This window comes from Microcebus murinus, chromosome 16 (assembly GCF_040939455.1).
Source record: "Microcebus murinus isolate Inina chromosome 16, M.murinus_Inina_mat1.0, whole genome shotgun sequence".
NCBI lineage: Eukaryota > Metazoa > Chordata > Mammalia > Primates > Cheirogaleidae > Microcebus > Microcebus murinus.
In genome coordinates, this window is record NC_134119.1 from 60,216,407 (window position 1) to 60,239,624 (window position 23,218).

General features: G+C 45.4%; 1 protein-coding gene and 1 long non-coding RNA gene across 2 annotated transcripts; one reads left to right on the forward strand and one right to left on the reverse strand.

Annotated features, from left to right (window-relative positions):
- The first annotated feature begins 1,671 nt into the window (after window positions 1–1,671).
- On the forward strand, window positions 1,672–21,346 carry LOC142861086 (uncharacterized). Its single transcript, XR_012912457.1, has 2 exons — window positions 1,672–1,949; window positions 20,479–21,346. It is a non-coding gene; the product is annotated as an uncharacterized LOC142861086 (long non-coding RNA).
- On the reverse strand, window positions 9,205–20,502 carry LOC105876844 (WD repeat-containing protein 87). Its single transcript, XM_012774770.3, has 5 exons — window positions 20,428–20,502; window positions 19,386–19,556; window positions 16,130–19,008; window positions 15,424–15,689; window positions 9,205–15,061 (listed from the first exon to the last, which is right to left on the reverse strand). Exons 1-5 carry the CDS (start codon window positions 20,500–20,502, stop codon window positions 9,396–9,398), a joined length of 9,057 nt encoding a protein of 3,018 aa, XP_012630224.2. The 3' UTR covers window positions 9,205–9,395.
- Window positions 21,347–23,218: the final 1,872 nt, after the last annotated feature.

Consider the following 23,218-nt stretch of genomic DNA (forward strand, 5'->3'; position numbering starts at 1 on the left):
AAATTCAGGGTGCTATTGCTGTGAGAGAAGTGAAGAGGCATGCTGAGATTAAGGGAGAATAAAAGAAATAAAATAGAAAATTTAGAGTCAAACAGACTTACAATTATAATCCTAGGTTCTGCCACTTCAATGTTCTCCCCCCTTTTAGACTTCTCAGACTGAACAAAGTTTTATCCCATATATGGCATTTGTCTTAATGAGCTCAGTGGGACCAGCACCACACATTCTTCTGGCTGGGAAAACCTGCTATGATCATACAACAGCATACATTTCCCCATTCACTTCGCATTCCCTTCTGACTCACACACCTTTGTCCTCCACAGAGGGTTACATGCCCCTAATTCTAGAAGAGACTGACTCTAGTTACATTTCTCATAGAAAGAGTGTCACTGGCTCCAGCATCATAATGCATCAGACTTCCCCAACCCCCTCCCCCAACACACACCTGTGTCCAGTGACAGCACAAACATTATTAAGAACATGAAAATCCATACATGTATGTGCCGAGAGAGCTGGGAGGCAGGGGAACTCTAGCACTTTGTGATAGTGGAAAGGAAGGGGGTCACTATACTGCAGTGGGATGGTGGGGGATTTAAACTGACCTTTTATGATATAGAGTGACTGTCTAAGGCTGGCCATTTGAGATAGTACAGCCAGATAACGAGAAACACTAATATTTTCGGGGGAGGGGAGAGTTGGCCTTTTCATATAAATAAGCTTTACTGTGTGCTTGCTTGTGGCATGCACCGTTCTAAGGACTATGTATGCATTGCCTCCAAACAGTGCCATAAAACAGGGTTGCTGGATAAAATAGTTAAATTTGAATTGCAGATAATCAATATTTGGTACATACTTACACTAAAAAATTATGGTTTTTAACTGAAATACAAATGTAATTGGGTATCCTGCATTTTTATTTGCTAAATAAAATGTGGCGGCCCTACTTAAAGTTACAGTCATCCCCCTATCTGCAGGTGAGGAAAACCCCAGTCACACAGCTAGAACGTGGCAGCGCCAAGAGTCAGTCTCCAGGAAGGTTCTTAGCTATTACGCCATTGTCACTGGACATGCGGGGACGTGCGTGGGAGGCTTTGGCCTTTATGACAGAGGCACTGCATCAGCAGCCTGCGTGCACAGCTGGTTATTTATAGTCCTAAGGGGTCTCGGAGCAGCCCTTTACGGAGGCAGAACCCAGTCCCCACCAAGCTTGAAAAAGCCACAAAGCAAATCCTATTATAAAAACAAGTGACAGGAAACAGAGCACACAGTATCCAAACGTTTCTCCGGCATCTTTCTGCACCACCTCCCACAAGTAGGTGGGGCGGAGAGGCCACTGGAAGGCACACCCCTGAGAGTACCCTGGGCCCGCCCTGCCTCCCCATCTGGCCTGGGCCTGGAGGACCTGGGTAAACAGGGGTCTCGGGAGGTTGGGGGGAAGCAGGGAAGGATGTCTAGGCCACACCGATCGCTCCCTTGCGCGCCGGCCCTGCGCTCTGCGAGAGCTTCCTTCTGCCTCGCGGGGGCTGGGAAACACCACCCTTGCACTTGGGCGCGAAAGCATGCACGCCCTGCCGACTGCGCGTGCGTGCGTGCAGGCACGAGGGCCGGGGCGAGGGCTCGGGAGGCTACCGGGGCGAGGGGCGGCGCCATCGGGGAGCGCGCGAGCTCCAGCGCGACTGCGACCCGCCTCTGCCTCTCACGTGCTCTTCAGCCTCTTTCTCTCAGGGTCTAGCGGTTCTCCCCTCGCCAGTGCGGAGCAGAGGCTAGACGGACGCAAGGGGAAGGGACAGGAGAGCGGCGGGCCGCCCGGAGCTTGGACCCGGAGCCGGACGACGTTTCCGCGCTTCTGAGGCGGGGCGCCCCCAAGGCGCTGCCTTGCTCCGTCTCTCCAGGGGACTAGATTTTGCCCCACGCAACTATGCCTGGACTTGAGGAAACTGTGGCTTCAGGTACGATCGCTTCCGAAGTTCCGTGGGTTTCGCCTTTCCCTGTAGTCAAACCTGTTCCCAGCGTCCCCAGGTGGGAGTAGATAAGGGTGACAGGGGAACTAAAGTTCCCAATCTGCCCCGGGTTGGGGGTTACAGTTCCTACTGTGCTCGCGGGAAGGCTTCCCCTCAAGCCAGCCCACTTCCCTGGTGTTGCCTGCGACAAGTAGATAGAACTGGTATGTGGGGAGGTGACAGGGACTACATACATGGTGTTGGGACACCACGGTTCCCAGTATGCCCCTTCCGTAGCTCCCTGTGTTTCGTCTCCCCCTCCTCCTCAAAGTTCCTGAGGTGAAAAGGTGGAGGCGACAGGCGGATTGCACTCCCAGGAGTTCCTGTGGAGAGAGGGAGTCTTTCCAGCAAGTGCCAGCAACCCTGCCAGAAAGTGTTTGGAGAAGGGCACTGCCACACTGTTCCCGCTTTCAGGTTACAGCCCTGAACCTCAAATCGTTCTTAACGCTCCCCGACAAACTCGCTGTATTTTTTTGGATTTTATCCATTCACTGCAAACGCAACTTTTCAGACTGACAGCACACTCCCATTGCCTTTCTCTCAACTAATAACCCTGCTTCTTACTTCACTGAGAAAATCAAAGCTATCAGAAGAGAATCTCTACAGACTCCCATCACCAAGCCTCCCTATCTGGCATTCGTGCCCATATATGCAGCCTTTCCTCTCTTCCCACGATGACCTCACCCTGTTCTTATCCAAAGCTAGTTGCTACTGTCAGGCCCTAGATTCCATCCCCTTTCATCTGTCAAGTTCTTTTTTTTTTTTTTTTTTTTTTTTTTTGAGACAGAGTCTCACTTTGTTGCCCAGGCTAGAGTGAGTGCCGTGGCGTCAGCCTGGCTCACAGCAACCTCAATCTCTGGGGCTCGGCGATCCTCCTGCCTCAGCCTCCCGAGTAGCTGGGACTACAGGCATGTGCCACCACGCCCGGCTAATTTTTTGTATATATATTTTTAGTTGGTCAATTAATTTATTTCTATTTTTGGTAGAGACGGGGTCTCGCTCAGGCTGGTTTCGAACTCCTGACCTTGAGCAATCCGCCCGCCTCGGCCTCCCAGAGTGCTAGGATTACAGGCGTGAGCCACCACGCCCAGCCTTTTTTTTTTTTTTTTTTTTGAGACAGAGTCTCACTTTGTTACCCAGGCTAGAGTGAGTGCCGTGGCGTCAGCCTAGCTCACAGCAACCTCAAACTCCTGGGCTCAAGCGATTCTGCTGCCTCAGCCTCCCGAGTAGCTGGGACTACAGGCATGCACCACCATGCCCGGCTAATTTTTTCTATATATATTAGTTGGCCAATTAATTTCTTTCTGTTTATAGTAGAGACTGGGTCTTGCTCTTGCTCAGGCTGGTTTCGAACTCCTGACCTTGAGCAATCCACCCGCCTCGGCCTCCCAGAGAGCTAGGATTACAGGCGTGAGCCACGGCGCCCGATCTGTCAAGATCTTGACTCAAGCAATTCTCCCACCTTAAAAACAAACAAAAAACCACACACACTTTTCTGTATTTCCCTTTCCCCATCAACTGCTGCCTCATTTATAGCAGAACTCCTAGAAAGTATTACTTGTATTTCCTGCCTCTAATTTTTCTCTTGTTCTCTATTGAACCTGCTCCAGTCAGACTTAGCACCCATCACTGTACCAGAACTGCTCTTGTCAAGGTCACCAATAACCCTCTTACTAAATTTAATAGTTGAATTTCAATTATTATTCTGCTTGACCTATTGGCAGCATTTGACACAAATGATTACTCCCTCCTCCTTTATGTACTTTCTTCACTTCGTTTCCATGACACATGCATTGCTGGTTTTCTTTCTACCTCATTAGTCACTCCTTCTTAGTCTCCTTTGCTGGTTCTTCTTCTTCTCTCAGAGTTTTTAAAGTTATGGCTCCTTAGGGTTCAATCCTTGTTCTTCTTCCTGAATACACACTCACTTCCTTGTTCATCTCACCGGTCTCATGGCTTTAAGTATCTTCTATCTACCAGTGATCGCCACATTTGTAACTTCAGTCCAAATCTGTCACCTGAACTCCAGAGTCATATATCCAATTGCCCACTAAACATCTTCACTTAAATGTCTCAGCCTCCATCTGTCCAAAACTGAATTCATGAGCTCCTAATCTTCCTTCCAGTATCCACTCCACTGTTACTCTTCTCCCAACTCATTTGATTGCACCTCCAACCTTTCAGCTGGTCAAGCTAAAAACCTTTACTCCTCCCTTTCTCTCAAACCCACATCCAATCTGTTAGGAAATCCTGATGGCTCAACCTCCAGATAGATCCAGATCTGCCCAGGACTTCTCACACCCACTGCTTCTTTCTCCTTAGTTCAAACTCACCATCCTCTTTCCCCTGGATTATTATAGCAACCTCCTCATTTATCCCCATGCTTTCACTCCCATCCTCGACATTTGACTCCCTCACTACTGTCTGTTCTCCACATAGCAATCAGGATGTTTTTTAAAAACAGAAGTTAGATTTCTGCTCAGAACCCTCCCATAGTTTCCATCTCATGCAGGGTAAGAGCCAAGGCCTTAAAATGGCCCAAAAGTCCTGGCATAATCTGGCTGCCTGTTACTTTCCTTCTTCATTTTCTGTTACTTTTCCCTTCATTCAATTAGCTTCAGTCACGCTGACCTTGCTGTTCAAACCTGCCAGGTACCCTATTGTCATTGTTTTGCCATTGTGGATAAGCTTTTGATTTGCTTGTAACCATTAAATAGTGTTTAAAATGACCAGAGTTGGGTCATAAAATTGGATGTAGCTTTCACCTTATCCTGTAGGACTCACACTTTAGGAGATCTGAGCTACCATGTAGGAAATATGTTTACTCTAAGGCCACCATATTGTAAGGAAGCCAAGCCTTACGGAGGGACCATGTGTGCACATTCCAGTTGGCAATTCCAGCCTTCAAGTCATCCCAGCCTACACAGTAAAACGTGAGTGACTGACCCTTCCGGTGATTCCAGACCCCTAGCCATTCAGATCTCCCCAGATGGTACCCCAGCTATCATGAAGCAGAGACAAGCCATTCCTGCTGCACCTTGTCTGAATTCCTGACCAATAGAACTCATGAGTATGATAAATGGTTATTTTACTAAATTGGGGAATAATTTGTTACATAGCAATAGTAACTTAAACATATGGCTTCAGCCCAGCCTACTCTGAACATTGAGCTCACACGTTCAACTACCATCTTGATATTTCCTCTTAGATGTTTTATGGAATCCTCAAATTTAACATGTTCAAGTCCTAACATTTTATTTCCTCCCACTCTTCCAAAATTATTTTTATTACCCTAATCTCTCAGTAAGAAGTCTACCATCAACCAGTAACCTAAGCCAAAGACCCAAAATTAACCCAGATTCTTCTCTTTCCCTTATCCCCAAAGTCCTAGCCATTCTACTTAACATATTTCTCTCAAGTAATCCCCTTCTCATCCAGTAATTGCCCCCCTGGTATATACCCAAAAAACCATATAAACATCCACACAATAATTTATATAGGAATGTTCACAGTAGTGAACATTAGTAGTATTCATAGTGAATATTATGTAGTGAACATTAGTGAACATTAGTAGTATTCACAGTAGTAGTATTACTACATAGTGAACATTAGTAGTATTCACAGTAGTAGTATTCATAATTTCCCCAAAAGTAGAAACTACCCAAATGTAGAAACTACCCAAATGTCCATCAACTGGTATATCCATACAATGGAATATTATTTGACAATTTAAAAAAATGAATTACCAAGTCCTGCTCCATGTTGGGAAAGGCAGTCTTATGTGCAGAATCTTTTTTATCTCCCACTCAGTCATATAAGAATGGGCCTTGGGCCTGGGACACTTGCTAGCAATAGATAAAGAGCCCACACAGCCTGTGCCAGGCTTGTCTCCTTGTGTGGAGATATCTTTCCCTGTTGTGTACTCAGTAAGTACTCCTTTGTTCTACTTAAGCATGTGCATCAGTGGCCCTGAGGCATACCTCCAGCTTTCAGTAGTTCATACTCCATAAAGGACTTTCATGCTCCTTCTACTGTGACATGAAAGAGGGATGTATAAGCCAATTGCCCTATTTTGGCTGCTAGGCGAACCTGCGACATTAGGGACTAACACATGCTATTGGAGTTGGTCTTGCTCTGTCTCTTCTCTATACAAGTAAAAGCATTGTTCCATCCAGTGCTTGACTGTGTTGTGTTTTCCTGCACAACTCCAATACCAAGATACAGTGGGCAGAAAGGTTTGGACTTTTATTCCTGGGATCTTTTCTTTCTTTAATTAAATCTCCCAACCATTCATTTTTCCCCACCTTTCTGTTAAAATATCCAATGGTCTGTTAAAATTTCTTATTGAGTATTCAAATATCCAACAACCTGTTTCTTATGGTTCTGTCAGTTTGTATATTTTAGGATAAATTGTTAGCCACCTATTTAAGATTGACATATCTTCTTGTTCTATTGTACTTTTTACTATATAGAATATTTTTCTTTGTCCCTTATTACATTTTTTATGTTTTATGGATATATCATGGTTTTACATATTTTGGGGGCACAAGTGATATTTTGATGTTTGTATATGATGTGTAATGATCAAGTAGGGTAATTTGGATATCCATCACCTCAAGCATTTATCTTTTCCTTGTGTTGGAAACATTATAATTTTTCTCTTCTATTTGGAAATATACAACAAATTATTGTTAACTATAATTTCTGTACTGTGCTTTTATTTATTTATTTTTAATTTTTTTTAGATCTTAGAGTTCTATTTTTTTCATACCCAAGTAAGCCTGCGTATCTCTCATTGGTCCTCTATCCACTCCTGTCCCCTACCCTACTGTGCTTTTAAATACTAGAACTTATTCCTTCTACCTAACTGTAGTTTTGTACTCATTAACCATCTTTTCTTCATCCTCTCTCTTCCCTGTTCCCTTCTCAACCTTTGGTAATCATTCCATTCTCCTTATTATTTTGACTTAAATTTTATTTCATCAGTGATTAGGACTGCTACTCAAGATTTTTTTCAACCAGGATTTATGTTAATTCATATTGTACAGTATATAATTTCACTCCATTTTATTTTCAAACATTCTGTGTCTTTTTATTTTAAATGTATTCCCTCATTGACAACATATTATTGGACCTTGACTTTTTTAATCCAGCCTGAGAGTCTGTGCCTCTTAAAAGGTGAGTTTAAACCATTTACATGTGTTTTAATTACTGTTATATTGAGACTTATTCCATATTTTTCATATACTGTATGTCATTTTATCTTTTTCTCCTTAATGCTTACAATCTTTGATGATTAATTTTATGTTTATTGGCTAGGCTATAATGCCCAGATGCTTATCAAAACCAGTCAAGATGTTGCTGTGAAGGTATTTTTTAGCTATCATTATCATTTAGGTTAGTAGACTTTGAGTAAAGCAGATTACCTTCCATAATTCAGGTGGGCCTTATCTAATAAGCTGAAGGCCTTAAGATAAAAGACTGGAGGCTGGGTGGCGTGGCTCACGCCTGTAATCCTAGCACTTTGGGAAGCTGAGGTGAGATGATTGCTTGAGGCCAGGAGTTAGAGAACAGCCTAAGCAACATAGCAAGACCCTATCAAAAAAATAATAAAAATAAAAAAATTAGCTGGGCATGGTGGCACACGCCTGTAGTCCCAGCTACTCCAGAGGCTGAGGCAGAGGATCGCTTTAGCCCAGGAGATTGAGGTTCTGGTGAGCGATGGTGACAACAAAGTGGGCAACAGAGTGAGATATTGGAACCCCCCCACACACTGGCGCCCCAAAGTGCTAGGATTATAGGCATAAGCCACTGTGCCCAAGCCCAGCAACTTCTTCTACTTTAACTACTTTTCCTTTCACTCTTGTTTGCTTAATTACTGGAGGGAAGGATCATAAGTCCCTGGACAACTGGGAGAACCCAATTGATCCTGCACCTAGTTTTCCAAATCCCTCACTATCACCCTCTCTAAGTTCCATGTCCAGGTGGTGGTAAGGAAAGTGAAAGACTTAAGTTTCCTCCTTTTTTTTTTTTATTTTAACCTCAGATGGCCTCACTCCTTAGTACCATCCAGTGATGGAGTCACCAGGTAGTACTGGCTAAAATTTGTTAGAGATTTTTCCTTTACTCTGAGGGTCTCCTCAACACCTACTATCCCTGCTATTTTGGACTCAAGTCATCAGCATGCACAGTTTTTGGTTTTGGGTTTGTTTTTTTTTTTGAGACAGAGTCTCGCTTTGTTGCCTAGGCTAGAGTGAGTGCCGTGGTGTCAGCCTAGCTCACAGCAACCTCAAACTCCTGGGCTCAAGCAATCCTCCTGCTCAGCCTCCCGAGTAGCCGGTACTACAGGCATACGCCACCATGCCCAGCTAATTTTTTCTATATATATTAGTTGGCCAATTAATTTCTTTCTATTTATAGTAGAGACAGGGTCTCACTCTTGCTCAGGCTGGTTTCGAACTCCTGACCTCAAGCAATTCACCCGCCTCGGCCTCCCAGAGTGCTAGGATTACAGGCGTGAGCCACCGCACCCAGCCTTGTAAGCACAGTTTTGATCAGAGAAATAGAGTCATCCCTCACTGTAGGCCCCCAAATAATACGAAGGGGCAAAATGCTGGTTCTTCTGATTCTAAAACCCATTCTCTTTCTACCGTATCAATACCTCTTATATTAATGCCAAATACACATTATTTTGGGGCCAGGTGCTTTCCTTCCTATAGTTTTTGGAGGAAGATGGTGGGAGGCAAGAAAGGAACAGGATAAAAACAGACTCTCTGTCTCAGTGCCTTCACAGCACCACTGGCTTTTTTTTTTTTTTTTTTCTTTTTTTTTTTCGACAGAGTCTCACTCTGTTGCCTGGGCTAGAGTGCCATGGCATCAGCCTAGCTTACAGCAACCTCAAACTCCTGGGCTCAAGCAATCCTTCTGCCTCAGCTTCCTGAGTAGCTGGGACTACAGGCATATACCACCATGCCTGGCTAATTTTTTAAAATATATTTTTAGTTGGCCAATTAATTTCTTTCTATTTTTAGTAGAGATGGGGTCTCACTGTTGCTCAGGCTGGTTTCGAACTCCTGACCTTAAGCAATCTGACTGGCTCGGCACCACTGGCTTTGGGGAAGTTTTCCCACTCTCAGGAGTATGTGAGTATCTGGTTTTCCTGGCTACCTTCCTGGAGAACCAAAGTTTGGAGAAAAGGGACACATCAAAGTGCTTGTTACAGACAAGAACCTCCTCTTTATTCCACATATGGAAGCTGGTTTCTAGAGCTGCGTAAGGAGAGGACTTTGACCTGGCCCCACCTCTGTGTGGGCCTAGAGATGAAGGTCTAGATTTTGGTGGCCAGGCATTTCTCCAGTTGAGAATAAAGAGTCTTGACCTCTAGTCAGTCCCAAATTAGGGAGCGGGAGGAATGACGTGGGGCAATTCCTTGGTGAGATGAATATCAGCTTGAGGCAGGCTTTTCCACGCAAGTTCTAAGATCCCATAACGGGCAATGCCTGTGGGAAGGATGGTGCGCACATTGTTCTTCCCAGGGAGGGGTACCACATCCTGGAACACCTGAGTGCTTCTAGGGGTATGAGAGCCACCACAAAACAGGCAGTGGAACAGTCGCTCCCCAGGAGCTAGCTCTGTGGCCTTTAGGGCCTCTTTGTAGATAATCTCTTGGGGTTGAGGTTCATCTCTCATTAGCAGCTCCTGTAGCAGCCTACGGATTTGGGGAGACTTAAGTTGGTACAGGTCCATAAGACGGTAGAACTGTTCCATCCAAGCAGCGGTGTCTTTTGCATATCGCTGCTGCAGCATCCGCAAGACATGGTACAGTGCCACAAAGGTCTCCCATAGAGGAACCTCTTCCTTTTTTTTAGAGATGGGCTGTGTCTTCTTCTCTAACTTGGGCAATTTGGGAAACCTTCCCTTATCCTTAAAATCCCAGAAGTCCTTCTGAAACATCAGTGCTAGGGTTTGTTTTTCCACAGAGGCATGGGCACCTGGAAAAATGTCTCTTGTGTCAGGATAAAGGTATTGCATTTCCATCTCTCTGAGAGCGGTGGATATCTGCTCTGCTCGCTCACTTCTGTAAGGCTCTCCTAGAAGATGCCAGTTTATAGCCTTTGGGTCTGGAATCCTTTTGGTAGCTAATGGAGACTTGGGTGTGGGGACAGCCAAAGGTTTTAGCCAACTCTCCTTTTCTTTTCCTTTTATAGGAGGAATCACTTTCAGGTATTTTGGACTCATGGCCTCCTTACTGGGTTTTGAGATCCTTGTACTTTGTGCTTCTAGGGCCTGCCTGTGACGGTACACAATGGCTTCAAGTTTGGCCATATGCAGCCAATCCAAGTCTCCCTTTGAGGTGAGGTCTTTGAGGAGCTGACACAATCTGTGGAAACTATCCCTGGAAGGCTGTTCTCCTGCTTCCATCTGTTCTAGGACATGGTGGATCCACTTTACATCTGAAAGGCTTATGTCTTGATGTTCCTCAGCCACGATTTGTTGGGAGGGAGGTAAGTGTGCCTTAGTCTTTCTCATCCGAGGTGGATGATGCTCCAGAAACCACTTCCACCGGGCATGTGGTGGTTTGTGTTGGAATTTCTGAGCTTCCATGGTCTTTCTAAATATGTGGGATATGAATGGGGTCTTTAAGTCCTGTTCCTGGGACTCCAAAGATATATCTGGAATATGTAGAGATATGGACTTATATTTCTCCAACAGTTCTCTTTTTTTATCCATAAGCCTTGTCTTTGACAATTTCCTGGCCATCTCCTGTGCTATGGCCTTCTGGTCCTCCAGGGATACTTCTTTCACTGGCACCACTGCTGACACTGGCACCACTGCTGACACTGGCACTGGTGTCTTCCTTGCCATCTCTAGAGACATTGAGATCAGTTTCTTAATAGGGCTTTTTAGAACTCCCAGTTTCATAGAACTGCCTTTGATATGAGGGATTCCTTTTCCAATGGAAGGGATTATTTGCCTTTCTCTTTGGCTCTTTATTTTTTCTTCTTGTAACTTAAATTGTTTTTCTTTTTTGAGGATCTTTTTTACCTTGCCTACCTCTTCTTCCAATGAGCTTATCTCCTCTTCCCCCTCACTCAAACTTTCCATGTCTTCCTCGCTTATGCTTCCTTCCTTCTCCTCTTTCTCCCGCACTACCTTCTTCTTCCTTTCCTTCTTTTCCTTCTTCTTTTCCTTCTTCTTTTCCTTCCTCTTTTTCTTCTCCCTCTTTTCCTTCTCCTTTTGCTTCTCTCCCTCCTCCTCTTCCCCCTCTTCCCCCTCTTCCTCCTCCTCCTCCTCCTCTTCCTCTTCCTCTTCTTCCTCTTCTTCCTCCTCCTCTTCCACCTCCTCAGACAAAATCTCTTTCTCCATTTCCTCTAATAGGCTTTCTATTTCTTCAGAAAAGAGCTCGTCTCTTTCCTGCTCACGCAATTTACTGGGAAACTTTTCCTTTGGTGTATCAACTCTCTTTTCCTCCTTTCTTTTTCTCCTTCTTCGTTTAAGAAAGGGGACTACCTTTTCTTCCTCTTCTACTTCTTCTTCATCCTGTATCATGATCTCATTTTGTTTCTTGGCCAATATGCTTTCTTCCTCAGTCATTTTTTCTTCTTTGCTTATCATTTTTCTTATTTCTTTGGCCAGTTTTCTCTGCTTCCAAGCCAGTTTCTTCTCCTGTTTGGTCATTTCTGATTGTTCCTGAGAAACATCCCACTCTCTGATATCAAGTCTACTCTGTTCCTGTTGCAATTTGTTTTCCTTAAAACAGAGTGTCCTCTTTGTCCTTGCCATCTTTATTTCTTTCTGGGTTAATTCCCTTTCATCACTGATTAGTTTTTGAAGTACCTGTAAGACTTTGTTCATGTTTTTTGGTTCCTCAGAAATGCCCTTCTTTTTTTCAGCCAACTTTCTTATTGCTATGGCTAACTTCCTTTCTTCCTGGGCATATATTCTCTGTCCTCTAGTACGTTCCAGTTTTCCTTTGGCAATGTTCCTTTCCTCTGTGGCCAACATCCTATCTTCATATACCAATATCTTCTCCTGTAGTGACAACCTTCTCATAATTAATTCTATTTCTTCCTTAGTCAGTTTTTTCTGTCTTGAAGTTTCTTTAGTCTTTCCCTTGGGAAGAATTTCCTTTCCCTCGATCAGTATCAGCTTCTCTTGGGCCAATTTCTTCAATTCCTGGTTCAATGCCTCTTCTTCCTTAGCAACATCCAACTCTCCTCGGAGAAGTTTCTTTTCATGGAAAAATGCCTTCTTTTCCATAGCTAATTTCATTCTTTCCTGGGCCAATTTCTCCTTTTGCTCAGCCAGACTTTCCTCTGCTTGGACCAATTCTTTCTCTGCATCATCCAGTTTCTGCTTCTTCTGGAGCAATATATTCTTGTCCTGTCTCAGCTTCTCCACCATCCGAGCCAGGTTCTCCATGTACCTCTCCACTTTCTCCTTTACTTTTACTAAGTGCTCTCTCTTCTGGGTGAGTACTTCTTTGCTAAAGAAGAGGTTTGCTTTCCTATGAGCCAATTTTTCCTTCTTCTTAGCCAGATTCTTCTTTTCCTGAGCCATATTATTCTCTCTCTGGGCCAATACCTTCTTGTTCCTTATGAGTTCTTCATTGTTCTGGACCCATATTTTCCTTTCCTGGGCCAGTTTTTCCTTTTTCTCATTCAATTGCTCCCTTCTCTGGGCCAGTCTTTTCTCTATCTCAGGCATTTTTTGCTTGCTCTGGGCCAGTGCCTCCTCTTCCTGGATCAGCAGCTCTTCTTCCTTGGCCAGTTTTTTCTCTTCCTCAGCCTGTTTTTTCTCTTGCCAGGCCAGTGTCTTCTCTTGCTGATCCAGTTTCTCCTTTTTCTTAACCAGTGTCTCCCTTTCCTGATCCAGTTCCTCTTCTTTCAAGGCCAGTTCCTCTATGTCACTTTCCAGTTCCTCCAATTCCTGGGCCAGCTCCTTTTCTTGCCGGTCCAGATTTTGTTCCCTGTCAGCCAGCTCTTCCAGTTTCCGGATCAATATTTTTTTTATCTCTGCCAGTTTCCCACCTTTTATTGCTAATTTCTCTTCTTCTGTAGCCAGTTTCTCCAATTTCTGGGCCAGTTTCTTACTTTTCTGGGCCAATTTCTCTGCTTCCCAGCTTAGCTTTTCCGCTCTTCGGGCCAATTTTTCCTCTCTCTGGGCAAAAGTCCTCTCTACCTGGGCTGTTTTCGCGTCTCCCAGGACCATTTTCACATGTTTATGGGCCAGTTTTCTCTCTTCGCGGGCCAGTTGTCTCTCTACTTTTGCAAGTTTCTCTTCTTCTTCTGCTAGTTTCCTCTCTTCTTTGGCTAGACTTCTTTTAGCTTGGGCTTGATTCCTCTGTATTCTGGCTTGTTTCTGATCTTCCTGGATCTTTCTCTGCTCTTCTGTGACCGGCCCTTCTTTTTCTTCCCACTCCTCAGTCACTTCCTCCTCCTCAGTCACTTCCTCCTCCTGAGTCACTTCCTTCTCCTGAGTCACTTCCTTCTCCTGAGTCACTTCCTTCTCCTGAGTCACTTCCTCCTCTGGAAACACTTCTTCCTCCTCCGGAAACACTTCTTCCTCCTCCGGAAACACTTCTTCCTCCTCCGGAAACACTTCTTCCTCCTCCGGAAACACTTCTTCCTCCTCAGTCACTTCCTCTTCCTGAGACACTTCCTCTTCCTGAGTCACTTCTTCCTCCTGAGATACTTCTTCTTCCTGAGATACTTCTCCTTTCTGAGATATTTCCTCCTCCTGAGTCACTTCTTCCTCATCCTCGTACAGATGCTCCTTGGCCCTTGATGACAGTATATCCTCCCAGGCCTGTTTCCACTCATCCCATTCCAGCTTCCATTTGTCCCTCTCCAGCATTTCTTCATCTTGGAGTAGCTTCTCTTCAGCCTGGGGTAGTTTCTCCAATTCCCGAAGATACTTACTCTCCCAAAATTGCTTCCATTCATTCCAGGATGCTCTCGTCTCACCTCGAGCCTGTTTCCATCGTTCCCAGGACTTTTTCCACTCCTGCCAAGATAGCTTCCTCACATCCATAACTGGTTTTACTTCTTGCTCAACCACTTCCTCCTTTGGTTTGCCAATTTCCTTAACTTTCTCACTCACACCCTCTTCTTCTTTGATAATTTCCTTCTTTTTTTGGTCCATTTTTCTATCCTGCTCAAGTGTTTTCCTCTCTTGCTTAGGTGACTTCTTAAAGGATTTCTTCTCTTCTTTCTTTGATATTCGTTTTCTCTTGGTTAGGTCAACTGGTTCTAAAAATACCACTTTCTTTTTCTTGCCTTTTTTAGAAATCACTTGAGTTGCCTCCAAGTCCTGCATGTCTCTTTCTTCTTTTTGCACTTCTTCTTCTTCCTCTTGTAACTCTTCCATGTCTCTGATCACCATTTCCTCTCTAATTGCTTCTTCATGGAAAAAAATTGGTTTTTCCCCTGGCCAGACTACATCCCAATCAAGGTAATCAAGCGAAGCCTGGCTTCCTTTCTTCAACAGGGGGCAGATCTCCTGAAAGAGTTCCCAGCTGGGGTGCCGATCTACTAACATCTCCTGAGCTACAGTCACTAGCTCATTGTTTAAATCTTGTGACATTTTTGTTTGGGAACCAGATATCCTCAAGGTCATAAGACGACACAGATCATCCCGCCATGAGCCATCTCCAGAGACAGTCTTGCGACCAGGTGCTCCAGCGGCACCTCGCCCTCTGATTTTAATCTTTGTAATAACTGGTTCTTCCTGCTCAGGAGGTGGAATTCCCCCAGTTATAACTTCGGATTCTTTTCTCTTCTTCTTTTGCCTCTTAGCTTTTCCTTTCTTGCCTCCTTTGTCCCGCACTGTCCTCAGCATCGTCAGGGCCAATGCAGAGGTATCCTTTGAGACATCTTTCTCTTGATCCTCAGCATCTTTTGAGACCTTTCTGATACTGCTGATTGAAGACCTGGAAGGGCTGGGTGCTTCCTCCATGTCAATTGGTAGAGCTTCACTCTCACTGCCTTCACCCTCTGGGGGACTTGCCTCTGGGACTTCTTCCTCTTTTATCTTCTTGAAAACCCGAAAAAATTTTCGTGCTGCAGGGAAAATCAGTAGATGGAGTTAAGGAAAGCATGGGAAGCTAAATGAAACCCTTCCCGATATCTGGTGTGAGCTAAGAGGAACTACCATAAAAGACATAGCAACAGAAAGAGTTGAGGCCTTAAAAAAAAAAAAAAGCATTCTCCTTGCTGTATTCCCAGCCTCCTCTCCCCAACCTGGAAAGATAGGCCTTGGGGTCTTCCTGAGTTTGGGTGGATCCTTTCTAGGAGAGTTCCTTTCTATGACAAGATCTTTCCACACATCTCTCTTCCTATCTGGTATCTCTTGACCCACTTTAACCCTAACTACCCCGCCTCTTGGGGACCCTGAGGCATGGACCAGATCACCCCTTACATACTAGGCTTTTTGCCCCCTGGTCGACCCCGTCTTTGGGCTTTGATGTGCTTGGTGGCTTCGGTTTCTTCAGAAACTTGGGGAGGATGTACGAGAAAGGATGAAAGTTCAGAAGCCTTTGAGACATCTAAAGTAAAAGCCTTTTCTTCTCCATGTGACAAGGTCAGGTCCTCATTCAGTCGCCGCTCCACTTGTGTCTGAAGGATCTGGAGATCTGCGGGCCGTATCCCCAGCAGGTGGTCCAAGGTTTCCTCCCCGATCATCTCCTGCCTGTGAAAGTGAAAGGAGAAGAAGGACTATGTTGAATCAGGAACAAACGGGAGAATAGGAAGGAAAGAACTGCTGTGGAACAGGCAGTGGGTGTGGCAAAGTAGCCAAGAAGCACAACATATGTAGAGATAAATGATAGCCAAGAAGCAGAAAAAAGTCTAGGAAGCAGGGGTAGGAGAAAGGGATGAAACGTGGAACTTGAAGAGGTAGGGGACAGACAGGAATAGGAAAAGAAATGGAGAAAGGAGTGAGCCATCAGGACTGTCAAGAGTAGTCATCTAGGAACGGACAAAGGCTGTGAAAGAGAAGGTCAGAGAGAGCTCATGAACAGGGATGGAAAAGGAAGGGAAGGGAAAAATGGGAGAGAGATACCAAGGAAAGGGAAGGGGAAAAGAAAATTAGAAGCTGGTAAAGAATTGAGGAAGGTACAAGCAACTTACTGCATCTCTCGGAAAACGTCTCGTTTCTGGATCAACTCTAAGAGTGAGGACTTAGTGTGGATTCCAGTATCAGGCATGAGATTCAGGGCCTTAATCCTCACTCTTTGGTCCTTGTCCATTAATCCATTTGCCAGAGGCATGGCAAAGAGATGAGTAATCATTCCTAGACGCTTCAGCCCTTCCCAGGCTAGTTCTCGGATCTGTGGGTTAGAATTGGTTGTCTCATCCATCAGATGACGGGCTGTCTCAGAGCGCAGGGATGGAGACACCTGGTAAGAGGCAAAGATTTGCCCTAGGGCACCAACGCAGCACTGGAACTTCAGTGGAGAAGCATGAATCATAATATTGAGGATTGCCTCAATCAGGCTATTAACAGCTACTTCACTCATCTTTCTTCCCAGCCAACTTTGGTTTGTTCCATCTGTAAGGACATTGTAGGTTACATCCTTGGATAGTCTCGTTTCTAGGAAGTCTGCATCCTCCTTCTCCTTTGAGGGTTCTCCTACGTCACCCATAGCTCTTACCCTGCTGTGCCAGAAGAAAAATTGAGACTTCCTCCATTCCAGGTCCCGCTGGGGTGGGTGCAGGCTGCACTGTAGGTATATCGGGCTGCCCTCTGGCCAAAGACGGGCACGAATCACTGAGTTGGGCATGTAGCAATCAGGGGCAAGGAGCCATTCCCGCCCTTGACCAAAGTAGCATCGCAATATCTTATAGGGGTTGAGTCCATCCCAGCTAGTTATCTCTAGTTGGGGAGGAATCACATAATGGTGTTGGGGAGTTTTGCTCATCTGCCTCCGATCAGCTTCTGTCGCCTGCAAATAATCATATGTAGGGGTACAAAGTACTATTTGATTCCCTTCCTCATCTTCTTCTATGACATGTGGCACAGAAAGGTCAAAGGCAATGGCCCGGTTATTGACAAGGCTCACCAGACCCATTAATTGCTGTTGCCTTTGCCCTGTGTAAATATAAGTGGGCACAAAGATGGTCTCAAAGGAGAAGAAGAAGCTTGGCATGAAGGGCTTAGGGGCTTCTAGTACTTCATCTGTTATACTCAAAAAGGAAAGGCGAGCCAGCAGGTTTGGAGGAAACAGTTTTAAAGAGGAAATCAGATAAAGACTCTGGTTGAAAGTCACAAGCAGATCACCCCGGTCATTTGCAAAACAGAGTGGGCCAAAGTTCAGTGATGAGTCCAGCATGGCTATGAGTCTACCATGGAAGTCCCAGACCCGGACAGTGCCATCCACAGCACCTGTGACAAAAAGATTCAAGGACAGACAGACATCAAAGGATCTGATGGCACACTGGTGCAGAGGCAGTGTTTCTATGAACATCGAGCTATTCTGTAACCCAGAGGACATAAGATCATGGAACTTCCAGAGACGCAGGCAGTTAGTCTCTGTGATGGCACTAACAGACTTGGGCAAAAGCATCAGGTGGTTTAGGTGACAGCTGCTGAGAATGCTGGCGAGGAGCTGTAGTTGTACTCTGACCCCCTGGAGCACAGCTTCTGACAGGTGTATATAATTATCCATTCCATAGGAACAGAGGTAAAAGTTTCCTTGGCCACTAAAAAGCCCTGCAGATGGCGTAGAGAGTGCCAGTACAGCCCCGTAGTGCATGAATCTCTCTATTCGGGCACAGCTGTGCTTCGAAAGCACTCTGATTGTACCACTCTGGTGCCCAGAGAACATCAGTCCTTCTAGACCCCGCCCCAGCTTGAAATGCCCATAAGCCAGGCATTGTACAAAGTCCTTAGGATTTGTTGAGGTGCGTATGAGGTACTTGGCTGGGCAAGGGCAGCGGGCTGTGTCAAATACCAGCACGTCTGCATTGCCTGTTGCTACAAAGAGCTCCTCTTTAACTGGGTCATAGGCCCAATCCACAGCCTTGTCCAGCATTGAGAAGGGCCAGGTAAGAATCAGAAGATTCCCTGTTAATGGGGACAAAAAGCGCAACAAGCCATCCTCGGTAGTGCACAGGATCCGGAACCAGTTCTCTCTACAGCGGACCCGACATACCTGCTGAGGAGCAGAACCGCAGACGTTGAAGAGGCTATAGAAGCAGGGCAGACGGCGCAGGGAGAAACTGTGGGTGGTTTGGGAGAAGAAAGTAACATCATCAATAAACTGGAGTCGACACAGCTCCTCTGCAAGTTCTAGCCGCCGCAGCAGGTTCCCGGAAGTAAGGTTCCACTCCTTGATTAAGCCTTCACTGCCAGCTGTCAGCAGCGTGTGGGCCTCTGGCCGGCTGCGGATACAGAGCACGGTTGACTGATGAGCCTTGAAGCTGTGGAGAGACTGGCCTTGACCAAGGGTCCATACTTGGATTTCCCCAGCCTGGTTTCCAGCATACAGAAAGCCCTGTTCAGAACAGGTGAAGCAGCAGGTGATGAAGGAGCCACTGCGGGTGGAAGTGAACCACTTTACCTCTTCCAGCCGGCCCCAGCCCACGCGCTCGAGGACCCTCACCCCAGTCTCACACAGGGCTAGAAGGGAGTCGCTGGGGCCATTCAGAACGATGTCCTGGATAAGCTCCTCCCCAGACATGGAAACTATGTTGGCAATTTGCAGGCCCTTGCCACTGCGCTCAATGACCCAGACGACCACTGCCCCCTGGATGCCAGACAAGAGCATTTGCATTTCCGGGTCATAGCAGAGGCAGCTGATGTTGAAGCGGCATGGCACTATACTTAGGGGTTTGAATGCCCGAAAGTGGTCCCCAAAGAGCCGCAGAACCATGTCACCACAGTAAGCCACAATGATATGAAAGGAACCTGTGTGGACCATGGACTGAATGGGTGGCAGTCGTTCAGTCATGGGGAATATTCTCTTCTCCACCATGTCGTCAGTTTTGCTCATCATCCATACGACAGCCTGGAAGAGAATAAGGTAGAAACTGCCTAGAAAAGATAGCAGAGGAGGAAAGGGCAGAATATTTAGGTGCTTTTCCCTGTTTTGTGCTAAGGAGGAATTGGAAGACTCTAGAGTGATTTTTATCCCTTGGTGATGAGAGTTGGAAATATGGTAGAGGCGGGAAGCCTGGGACCCTTTCCTCCACCTTGGCCTACTTCAGGGGAACCGTAAACTTTACTCAACATGGAGACTGTAACTGGAGAAAGGATGCAGGAGGACTAATGGATCCAGATCCCATTCATTCAAGGAGTATGTCTTCCTTTGTCTATCTGGGTTAAGAGCTATATGGGCATGGCCCTTGGAGAATGGACTAAGAAGGGGAAGAAAGACGGTTTTACCAGTATTTCTCTTGTGTGTGGTGTCGCCCAAGAGATGGAGGCAAAGAAGTAGGCGTCAATGTAGTAATGGCAGATAAATGGCATATTTTGAGGATAGCGAGACTCTTTGAACAGTATCTGGGACTGGTCACTCAGCACAACTAGATTATTCTTTGGGTCATCTACAGCTTTCTAGGGAAAAGCACAGAATAAGAGGTCACAGCACACATACATTTAATATAGCGTCACACAAGTCACAGTTGGAGCAGTTAGCAAAGTCATCCTGAGGACTGTTACACCCACACATGCACAACTTATCATCTTTAGGACATCTCTACTTCACAAGCCTGTAACCAATCACCCAGTGCAGAAGGAAACCAACCCCCTGTAGGGCCTATATGGGCAAATTTTACAGTGTGAACACAGGGGAAAATGATGTTCTTCCTAACCTGATGTTAGCCACACCTGCATCTAACAGTCTCTATTTGTCTAAAAGGTACATGTGTCATAAAAGAAACAACATTTAACAGATTACCCAGGCAAGCACATCACCTTATACCCACATGTGATATAACAGGAATGTCCCACAAGTTAGTGCAGCTCTAAGTTATTCAAGCTTGAAACTCTTCTGAGACTCTTAAGACACCCTATCTGGCCTTTAAATTTGACAGAGGACCAGCACATAGACAATATATATCATCCCACAGTGCTAAGAGTTTTGTGCTAATGAAACATGCACCTGGGATCATTTTATTCAGAGCCAACCATAGCACAACTGAGGTTGGCAAATGTTCTCTCTTACTCCTTCTTTTAGAAAATCTCTCTTCCCAGAAGGTTGGTTCCTCTGACAATGCTCGAAAGTGTTCACCTCCCACTGTCAAAGTGTCCTTGTAAGAGGTCTGTAGACTCATTTGGAAATTCATAGTCTACTTCCTCTAGGGTAACAATTGTCTTTATGTTCTATCCTACTTGCATCTGCTCTCAAAGACAATCTGTGGCATTTCTGGAGTGTAAGACAGATAGAAGCCAACCAATAACACATTATGTCCTGCATATACATTACCTTGCTATTGTGTACAATTTCATTTACGCTTTTTTTAAAATCATTCCACAGGGGAATGAGTCTGGGGGAAGACATCGCCTTGATTATCTCTTGGTCCTCCTGAGGACTGACTGGTGCTTAAAAACCTGTGGGAATCCAAAAGAGGCTGGCTTAGTCACTGCTGCTTTTCAAGGAGCTGGGAATCAGAAGTCAAGAGCTGCGAACTCACGTTTATTGAATACCTTCTAGATGTCAGTAACTGTGCACGGGACCTACCTTCTCATTTAATCCTCACTACAGCTCAGTAAGATTTGTATTACCCATTTTACAGGTGAGAAAACAGAGGCTTGGGGACGGTAAATAAAGGAGTTGGGGATTAAATCTTAGCATTTTTCTATCATAACCCAGTAGGATATTATGGGTAAGGGAAGCAGAGAAACCTAGAGAGGGCACTGAAAAGAATACCCTTACAGGCAAATAATAGTTGTTTGTTTTTGTGGTATGTCAGGAGAGCACTGTAAGAGGACTAAGGGTTCTCAAAATATGGTCCCTGGACCTCCTGCACCAGGATTCCTGGGGGTGGTGGAGGTCTTAAAATGCAGATTCCTGGGCGCCTACACTAGAACTACTGAATTAGAATCATGGAAGTGGGACCCAGGAATCTCCACTTACAGCAAACTCCCCAGGTGATTCTATCGACGTTCAGGTCCGACTACTGAATTAGGAAACAGACAAGAGGCATCCAGGACTAAGAGCCAGCCCTGCCTAGCACGGATGGAGAAAGGATCCAACCATTCGCCTCGCAGGCTTCCAGGCAGCTCTCTTACAGGAGGTACATCTGCTGTTCATTGTTCTTTCCCGTTCCCCTCTTCTTTGGCCTTCATGTGGACAAACCTGCTTTTCCTGATTGGATTGTGAATAAATCTTACTTTTAACAATCCCCCTCTGTCAGGGAGTCTGTCATTACTAGTGTGACAATGGGCTTGTTTTTCCTCATTTGTCAGATGAAAATGCCTGGCTGGGCATAGCGGCTCACGCCTGTAATCCCAGCACTTTGGGAGGCCAAGGTGGTAGGCCAAGAGTTCAAGACCAGCCTGAGCAACATTGTAAGACCCTGTCTCTATAGAAAAAGAAAAGAAAGAAAGCAAAGAACATTCCAGTCTTGCCTACTTCACTGGGTTGCTTGTCAAGACCAGATAGGATAAATTCATGTGAATACCCTTTTAAGCATACTCTGAAGCAACAAACAATTATGATTGCTGATTTTAGGCTGGCCTGGTTCTCAGGCAGGTGACAACTCCATTCCTTGCAACCCATACTTTGTGTAACTTTCCAGTTTCTGGAAACATGACAGCGAAATTTATAGTGTGGCCACCAGAGGGCGATGGAGGCCAACCTTGTCTGCCAGGTGAAGGAAAACTTCATCAAATTTAGAGAAACGGTTCCCAAACTGTGATCCCCAGGCCAGCAGCATCAGCAGCATCTGGGAACTTGTTAGAAATGTAGATTATGGGCCCCACCCCAGACCTACTGCATTGGAAACTCTGTGGTTAAGGCCCAACAATCCAAGCTGTAACAAGCTCTCCACCTGATCTTCACACTGAAGTGTGAGAAGTGGTTTAGAGAGCTGTCGGAGTCCTGGGCTTCCTGAAGCAAGACCAGCAGAACCCACCCTATAGTATGGCTAAGCCAAGCTCTGTGTTGCCATAGAGTGCGTTGGAGCCCACAACAAAACTTTCACATCAATTACTTAGTTCTTGAAAGAATCCAGAGAGGCAGATATCACCATATCCACTGTACCCCACTGGCTCCTTCTTGAGGCCCAGAGCTGCTGAAGGAGTACTTATTTGTACCAAATTTGCAGTCAGTGCCATCAATACCCACTGTTCCAAATATCTCCTCTGGGTCCCACTTCTGACAAGCCTAAAAAAGCGAGTGGTTAGGACCCTTTGGGGAAACATTTCAAGGGGGTGAGAAAGGGGGCCTTCAAACCCCAAGCCTTTATGTTTATTTATTTTTTGCCACTCTGTCCCACCCCATAAACCAGTTTCCTCAAGTTAACCCTCAGAGGAAGCCTCTTTCCTAAAATCTTCCACATTTGACTTCCTAATCCCAGTGCCAGTCCTTAAAAGCAAGTTCAGAGTGAGCTCAGATACTTTAATCCCAACGGTCATGACTGTTTTAGTATCTTGAAAACCCAAAGATAATTTAATGGGAGAATTCAGGCCTTGTGGCAAACCTAGGGGAGAGGGTATTTGGGGCCAACATACAGTTTTTCCTGCTGACTGTGAAGACAAGCTAGGTCCATGACTGGGCACTGACAGTGGAACTGTATGCTTTTTCTTGGCAATAGTCCACTCCAAGGTATAGTGTTCACGGTAGTCTGAGGGAAGGCAAACGGCCCACCAACCCTGCCTTGTTAAAGAGAGTTGGCTCTAGGGGGCGCTGCACTCCACAACACTGTCAAGACCCTGGGCTCCCTTTGGGTCACTCACTGGTCTCATGTTTTGTTATAGGCATGTGAAGGGACACAGGTAGCGTTCCTGCTCCATAGAACTTACAGTTCAGCAAGGAAGGCAGGCATCAAAAAATAGTCATAAAATTGATTACAATGGCAAATTCTGAGTGATGAATTATATTATTCTTTGAACTTTCCTGCAACTTTTAATTTTCTCAAACTTAAATTACACTAGTGATTCAGTTTTAAGAAGGAAAAGTACAAAGTACTGTGAGTACATATAACGAAGTGACCTGACACCCAGAAGAAGGGTGATGTTCTAGGCACACAGGGCCTTGGCTCGGCCATAGCAAA